At 36.8% G+C, this 9065-nt stretch overlaps 1 protein-coding gene across 1 annotated transcript in view; it reads left to right on the forward strand.

The window, feature by feature from the left end:
• Positions 1-4694, forward strand: part of EDNRB (endothelin receptor type B) — a 26347-nt gene extending 21653 nt beyond the window's left edge. Inside the window, exon 7 of the mRNA XM_005871609.2 lies at positions 2189-4694. Coding sequence (XP_005871671.1) covers positions 2189-2323 — 135 coding nt within the window. The 3' untranslated portion in view covers positions 2324-4694. The remainder of the gene's footprint in view (positions 1-2188) is intronic.
• Positions 4695-9065: the final 4371 nt, after the last annotated feature.

Below are 9065 nucleotides of genomic sequence, written 5' to 3' on the forward strand. Positions count from 1 at the left end.
TCCCACAGGGGGAGCTCTGCTCAGCCACAAGCCAGGCTGACGGCTGCCAGTACAGCGGTGGTGGTGGGATCCTCTCCCGCCTCCTCAGCAGCTCTAAGAATGTCCGACTGCAGCTTAGGCCCTCTCCTCGCTGGCTAGTGGACATCCCCCGGGGGCTCCCAAGCTGCCAGAGGGATGTCTGACTGCCAGCTTAGGCCCAATCCCCTGGGGAGCAGGCCTAAGCCAGCAGGTGGACATACCCCGTGGGGTCCCAGACTGCAAGAGGGCACAGGCCGGGCTGAGGGACCCCCACGAGTGCACAAATTTTTGTGCACCGGGCCTTTAGTCTATTAATATTTCTATTCAGAGAGATCTAGTAAATTTACAGTTTTCCCTTGTTATTAGACCATGGATGATTTTTTAATATATGACTTTTGCCCTAGCTGGTTTGGCTCAGAGCATAGAGCATTGACCTGCAGACTGAAGGGTCCCCGGTCTGATTCCAGTCAAGGACATATGCTGGGTTGCGGGCTTGATCCCCAGTGGGGGGGGCGTGCAGGAGGAAGCCGATCAATGATTCTCATCATTGATGTTTCTACTCTCTCTCCCTCTCCTTTCCTCTCTGAAAATCAATAAAAATATATTAAATAAATAAATAAAATATGACTTTTGCTCACATATCACTATAGTTGATTTCCACCTAGTCAACCACTCCTTACTGCTTCAACCAACCAGTTGTACTTAGAATTGCTTAGAAAAGTAATAAAAATTACATGCTTTGATGTCTGACAGACATCATGTGATGAATAAGAGCTAAACCTGAATTAAATGCACTCATCTCATTTGGAGTAGATTTTGGACTGACTGTGCAGCACAATTTGAAGTATAACTACATTGGTCTCTTTTTCACATGGACATGAGAAGAGCAAATCAAACAAAGAAATTGAATTCAGGTTCTAGCTCTTCTTTTCCAACTTCTTAGCAGGGATGTGCTACTTGATGTGGAATATGTTTAGTTATTTCTCATCTGGCTGCTTGCATTGTTACATTCATATGTCCATCCATTCACTCCTTCGATAATCTAGCGTAGAAAAAAGTATTTCCTCCCCTTCAGTGGGAATGATCCATTTGTCCCTGGTAGTTCATTATTGGAAAGTCAAGAACTTAGCTTTCTTGTAAACTCTAAGGCAGTCTATAAAAGTCTTTGCCCACCCATAAGCTCATAGATTTTAGAGCTAGGAGAAAATGTACATTAAGATCAACTCCCTCATTTTATAGAGGAGAAAACAATGGGCCTCCCATTTCCTTATACATATAGATTTTCAGAAAACAAACAGAATAAACAAAGTTTTGAATAAAAATCCAGGGAAAAATGGATAAATAAAACTGAGACACTTATATACTTTATAGTGTATCATGTAACAGTATTGAATAGGCACATGAGAACAGCATGTGGCTGAAAACACTGGCAATGTAATATTAAGTTCATTGATATGGAAAGATGTCTATGACACTGTCAAGTGAAAGAAAGCCAACTGTGAATAGTACATATAGTACAATTTTATTAAAATTAATTATGCACATAATTACACACACACGCTCATGTACAGTCATGTATATATATGTACATGGTGATATTTCTGCTTGCATTGGAAAAAGTCTTGATTTACATATTTATAAAAAATCAAGAGTATTTCTCAAGTAGTCAAGGGTAAATATGAAGAATTAAGAGTGGCTTCCTTTTTTATGTTAATTAAAAGGTGGGAATTTTAATTTTATACATTTTTCCTTCTTTGTATCTTCTAGCTTAAAAATAATTATCATATGCTACTTATGTAATTGTATGTTTTTTTAAAATATCTATTTTTTATTGACATCAGAGAGGAATGGAGAGAGAGATAGAAACATCAATGATGAGAGAGAATCATTGACTGGCTGCCTCCTGCACACTTCTCACTCAGGATGGAGTCCACAACCTGGGCATGTTCCCTGACTGGGAATGGAACCATGACCTCCTGGCTCATAGGTGATGCTCAACCACTGAACCATGCCGACTGGGCTAATTACATGTTTTTAAGTGAAAAAATAAGAGAGCACAAAAGTGGCCCAAGAATTCCCAATCATGCAAAGAAAGTCAGAACCCTAGGGAGTAGGAGTCGTGACAGTATAACTGATGTAAATATATAATGAGTGCCTTTGTTTTGTACAGTCATGCTTATGCTGCTGGTGCCAGTCATTTGAAGAAAAACAGTCTCTGGAGGAAAAGCAGTCGTGCTTAAAGTCCAAAGCTAATGATCAAGGATATGACAACTTCCGTTCCAGTAATAAATACAGCTCATCTTGAAAGAAGGAATCATCATTTAATTACACGTTCCTCATTTTGGACAGAAGTGATTAAGATAATGAGGCATTTGCCAAATCAAAACAAACTGTGTGTTTGCACAAAACAATGGAAAAATTTAAGAGTGATTATCTTCTTAACACTCACAGTTACACATGACATTGTATAAGCTGTTTACAGTCTAAAAAGAAAAGCAGTGAGAATTAAGAAAGCTTCATTGTGAAAGCTCTTAATTTTTTACAGTCAGCACTTCAATGTAGCTCTTAATAACTTCTAGTATATTCATACATCACTTACATTTAAATTGAGCTCACTCAGAATTTCTATTAGAGAGATTTATTTTTAAATTAATGTGAATCTGATTTAAAGAAAAAATGTGTCACTGTAAAACAGAATCTTTAAATGAAGTTTAAATCAATTAATTAAAAATTTTAATAATTCTATTTAAAAAACTCTTTTATTAATAGTGTCACACCATTGGTTGGACTATTATTAGATGCAAAATGTATAAGCAGTTTAGCTGGTGTATGATGTTTTTTTGACATTGGAAACATTTAAATGATCAGAAGGAAGTATCAGAGAGATACAAGTTTTTGAAAGTCATTTAACTTTTTATATTCAGGTGAGATCAAATGTCACAAACAGAAAGAGAAAGTCGAGAATACTGTCTCAAAAGGCTACTTTAAAATCTCTCATTTAAGAACTCTGCAAAGAAAATGCTACCTACAATTTGTTCAGGATTCTCAAAACATTCTTCTTTTAATATTACTATTGTAGTTTAAACACTAGTTGTTTAGTTTTCTCATCAGTAAATACTTTGCTACAATACACAATGTGTAGATGATTAAACTAAGGGCAGGTCCCAGGTTCCTATCCTTACAATGGAGGGATGCTAGTAACCGCACGATGGACAGAATGTGACTTGCCTGGAGCAGTGTTCACATGGCAAAGGAGAAGGCAGCACCCTCTCTCACTCCTGCTGTAGATAAAATGGTTTCTGGCATATGCATAAAAGTTAGAATAATATTTTTTAAGATCACACAAATTAGGCAATTTAACAGCTTATTACTAATTTTTATATTATCTTTGTAACTAATAGAAAAAAGTTCTTGACGTGGTGCTTTTCTGTCACAGGCAAAACTGTCTTTTTGAGACAATAAGAACGTCCTACTTTGTGCATTCTTGCTTAATTCTTTCATCTCTGTAGCAAAATGCCTTATGTTAACTTGGGATGAGATGTGTGTGAAAGCACAAGAGAAAACGAAAGAGAGAGGAAATGAGGTGGGGTGGGAAGTAACCCATGGGGACAGAGTCCCATTCTTAGCCTCACTTTCGTCACTGCCCGGTCACATAGATGCAAAAGGTCCTGATTCAGTTCCAGCAAAACACAGTGCAATGTTCTCAGAGTGACTTGAGGAACAAATTGGTCCCAAGAGCTTTAACTCACTCTTAAAATATAACAGAGTTTCCACTTTATTTTCTTTTGGTAATCCAGGGCCACATGTTGGAAATAAACTGGCCACGTTGCTTTCTGCCAGCATCTAATTGATGATACAGCCAGCCCAATCCCAACGATATGGCTCCAAAGAAAGGACAATAATTAATTCACATGCCACCTGAATTCTACTTACAAATCCCTCAGTCTTTTTTTTATTAATTTCTTCCCAATCATTGCCTGTTATCACAAAAGACATTTCAAACTTTGGATTTTAAGCAAAATAAAAAAAAATAGACTAATATTTTCACAGTTTGTTAATAAATTTTTATTTAAGTTTTAGCTAATTTTTATTATCATATACTGAGTTTTGGTTTTTCTCCTCATTTACATCCTTAATAGTCTTTCTTCATGTCAGAATTGTGGTCTGTAAGCATTTTGCCAGATCTTAAAATTGCACACAGAATATATAAAGACACTATTTTTCATGAAATTGTGTTCAGCAGCTTTTCTAAAAATGTTTGGTGAACAGATTTCTTGGCATAATTAAGATCAAGATAGAAAAAGTTACCACTATTTAACCTTAAGACATATTTCCTAGTATTAATTGTACAATATAGCAACAGACAAAATGTTAACATGGGCATTAAAATGTAAAATATTTATAAGCAATTTTAGCCTATTTTCTCCTTTATGCATTGCTAATAGGGGTGCATGTTCAAACACCTTTGAGTATTGACAGCTTATATATGGCCAAAGGGCTATAGTTTGTAGCAAAGCATGTATATGCTGTGACTAACTTTAGAAAATTGTAATGATCATGTAAAATAATTATATATTTGTTTTTTCTGTAGTCACTTAAAGTGGCAACTATTATAACCATGGACTCTTTATTATGAAAACAAAATTAATAAAAATTTTAATTGTTTTTAAAAAATACCAGCTTGTTTTTTATTGTGCAGGCAATAATTTATTAAATGCTAATCAATAAGTGTTTAAAGGGAATACAAATATTATAAGTAGACAATATTTATGTTAAACATACAATTATCAAAGAAATATGAAAGATTTTAAATTAAAATGTCAAATTTCAGGTCTCTAGGCTGTGTTGTTGTTATATTTCATTGTTTTGAGTAACCAGATATACATACAGACATTTAGTTCTCCAAGGTTGATTATCTGGCTGATAGTTTTCAATGGCTTTTTATGCCTGTCTTTTTCTGGTGGCCTGCTTCTGAAGCATGTCACTGGCTAATCAGTATTGTACCACACATCAAAGGTGAAAGGTTGAAATGAGATTTGGGGATTATTCATTTTATTTCACAAGCTTCTTTTGAGTCTTCACTATGTTCAGGGTGGGATGAAGTTAATAAAATGCAAGGTTCCTACTTGAGAAGAGTCAAATGGTACCAAAAGCTACTACAAGCAAAATGAAGTGCGAACTAAATAACTGAATACTGACTACTCTTGAAGATCACTTCATTGTCTTTCCGCACATATCCCTTTCTTCACCTGCCAAACATAATCAAGAATTAGCATTAACTTTTTTCCCAGGTTATTGTGTTAAATTCAGAAGTTTCTGTGATTTATCCCTGACCTTTGCTAGATTTCAGCTGCCAAATCTCAGCCGGCACTTGGAGATAGATACATGTTCTGAATTCCAGAGACTCTTTGAGAAGTACGGGAAAGGAAAGCATAGGTAGTGTTCTCTTTAAGTAATCACCAAAAGGATCCTACCTTATTTTCAACAGTTAGTTGTCGACTAACAATAATAATGATGCCCATACAATTTATTATAGTAAATTAGGCAGAATAAATGTAATGCCGATTCTTGGAAGAAAACTAAGAAATGTGGCAGCCCTGATATGGAAATGTCCAGAAATCCAAATAATGCAGAGACTAAGCTTTTGAAGAGCAATGACTCTGGACTTCTTGCTCCCAGTCGTTGGTCAGCCTCAGAAATGACACCATTAAATGACAGATCAAATAAGTATACCCAGATTGGAAAATCCTGCCGGACACTTCCAAGATTCATGGCTTACTTGAGCACAGGGAATAATCCCATCATACTAGGAAGAGAGTATTTTGAATAGAAAAAGCTTGCTAAGTAAAAGACATACGATATCCTTGATTGTTTTGGCAATGTGGTTGACCTCAAGTCAGTTAATATCTCACAGCCTCAGTTTAATTATCTATAAAATATAAATAGTAATATCCACAGCTTCATTCTTATATCAAATCCACAAATGTTGAGTTGAATTACTATATATTTAGTGTACTCTCTAAAATATACAAAAATGCAGAAATAATAGTCTCTGTCCTCCAGAAACTCACAATCTTTTTTTTTTTAAATATATTTTATTGATTTTTTACAGAGAGGAAGGGAGAGAGATAGAGAGCTAGAAACATCAATGAGAGAGAAACATCGATCAGCTGCCTCCTGCACATCCCCTACTGGGGATGTGCCCACAACCCAGGTACATGCCCTTGACCGGAATCAAACCTGGGACCCTTCAGTCCGCAGGCCGACGCTCTATCCACTGAGCCAAACCGGTTCCGGCAGAAACTCACAATCTAATAGGAGAGTTACATACATACATAGATACATAAGAGCAGTTAATATGTTATACACACTGGTACATGGTAAGAATTGGGGAGTTTAGGAAAACTCATCAGAAGAATTGGTACTTGAGTTGAGCCTTAAAGGAAGTTTACTAAGTAGACAAAAAGTTAATGGCATTGCTAGCAAAATGACTATCTTGTGGAAAACTGAAAGGGGTGCAACAGCATGGCCAGTTCAGGAAAAAAAGTTAAATCCCAGCATGCTTAGGGAGGGTCTTGTGTTCCATTCATGGCAATGCCCTTTCCCATGGCCCATGTTTCTCAAATGTCTAAGGACTACATGCATGGACTCATCTGGGATGTCTGTTTAGAATAGAGATTCATGGACTCTAACTCTAATTTATATCATCAGAACCTCTGAGGTGGGGACCAGAAGTATTTGTTTTAACCAAGACTTCACGGGGCTCTTATGTACCTAGATTGGGGAAGCCCTGTAGTGTAGCTACTTGCATATCACTGAGTATATCAAGCAAGGAATAATATAATATAATAAATGCTTTTTTCATAAGACTGCTTTGGAAGCAGCAGGGGCAGGGATTAGAGGGCTACAACACAAGGAGCAGTGAGACTGTATAAACAGCTACTGCAGCTGACAGATAAAAGAGATGGGGGCCTGAGAGAGGAAAGTGTGTGGGATGGTGGAAACAGGTCAGGTCACGGGGAAAGACACCGTCATCTTAACATATTGACCAATTAAGAATCTTCTGGCTGAAATGACCATTAACCTAGAACAGGGATCAGTCAACTATGGCCCAAGGGCCAAATCCTGGCTTGTAGCCTGATTTTGTAAGTAAAGTTTTATTGGAATACAGTCACACCCATTTGTTTATGACAGCACAATTGAGTGGTTGTAACAAAAACTGAATAGCCCACAAGGGCTAAAATGTTTACTACCTGGCCTTTATGGAAAAAAAAACATTGCCAACCCCTGAGTTATAAATAATATTAAAGGAAAAGAGGCAGCAATTAAATTGGAGGAGAAAAAAAGAGTTCTGGGATGTAATGAATTCTACTTTGGAAATGAGTGTAAGGTGCCATAGGGCATCCACAGAAAAATTTAGATCCATCTAGGCTAAAGACAAAAATTTGTTTATCATGGCTTAGAAATGCTAATTAGAGAATGAATAGAGATCAAGGAGAAGCAGAAAAAAAGTAGGAAAAAAAGAAAAGGAGAGATGGAGAATAAAATACAGAGGTCACAAATATAAGAGAAGTGGACAGAGAAGAGAAATTAGGAAGAGATTGTAAGGAACAAAGAAACTGGTGTCACAGAAGTCAAGGATAAGGTAATGCAAAAACAAAGGAGGAGGCTAAGAATTAAAGTGAAAAGAAAAAATGCCAATTCCAAAAAACATCAGAAATTTCATCTAGAGCAATGTGTGTGTGTGTGTGTGTGTGTGTTATGATGACAATACATCTCTATTTTCTCATTTCCTATTCATTCATGAACATATATTTTATAAATCATATATCATATCACTTTAATAATAGAAAAGGATTAAGCTTTTGGTTAAAGATAAGTATATTATACATATAAGCTTTTTTCCTCATCCTCTTTCCAAAACTCCACTAAAAGACAGAAAAAAAGTAAAATGGTATAGACTGGCAAAGATAGAGATGAAGAAGTAGGTGCCAGGGGACTAGAAATGTTAATGAAATTGTGTGAGATGAAAACCAGATAGAAGAGGGACAACTTTTTCAGATTTTTATTTTGTCTAATAAATGTCTGCCAGGGAGGCAGCATGACATGTTTCACAGCCCAGAAGTGACTCAGGAATTGGATGTGGCCTTGAAGGGACTGAAGTGAAGCCAAAATTGAAAGAACTGATGAAAAGTCTAAGAGATCAGATTCTAGCATCCTGATTGTCCTCTGGTCAGCCAAATTACATGTGGCTTATTATCTGGAGAGGTTGTGCCAGATTATCCAGGGACTTTGTCACAAGAAGGACAACTGAAGGTTCAAATGAGGCCCTTCTCTGGAATCAAAAGGATTAAGCAAAGACCTACCTCATAGAGAGCAAGAGCTTCAGGCCTCATCCCACGCTAGGCACTCAGAAAAGTGACTAGCAGCCTATTTGTACCAGGCAAGAACAAAGCAGCTCAAGAAAAAAAAAAGTACATACACATACCAATATTGGAAGTGAAAGGGTTCCCACATACATAGAATTAGCCTCTTAGTGCCACACTTTTAAATTTGAAACAGCAGGCAAAGGCCAGTGGACATTTTAGGAAAGCCTCTAAAGTGAAAGACAGAACCTGAAACAAACCAAAAATAGTGGGGAGATTGAGAAAGCAGAAAAATCACAGGAAGCACAATAAAAAAAATCAATCTATAATAAAAGCATAATATGCTAATTGGACTGAACATCCTTCCAAACGACCTTCCGGACGGACGAAGCCAGCACTGTGAGAGAAGCCCAGGGTCCCGGGTGCTGGAGGGAAGCTGGTGCCAGCAGCCAAGGGAAGGAAGACCTATTCTTGCACAAATTTCATGCATTGGACCTCTAGTGTAATTATAATTCATTCTCCCAGAGCAAAGAGAAACAAGAAGCAAAAACAGAATGCTATATAAACAAAAGAACCTTCAAACATTGAGAAAGTACTCTTAGAAGTTGAAAATATGTTAGGAGAAATAAAATACAATAAGAGAATTTCAAAGGGAAAGTTGAGGGAAAGTAGAATGTAAAG

Source organism: Myotis brandtii, unplaced genomic scaffold, assembly GCF_000412655.1.
Source record: "Myotis brandtii unplaced genomic scaffold, ASM41265v1 scaffold350, whole genome shotgun sequence".
Taxonomy (NCBI): Eukaryota; Metazoa; Chordata; class Mammalia; order Chiroptera; family Vespertilionidae; genus Myotis; species Myotis brandtii.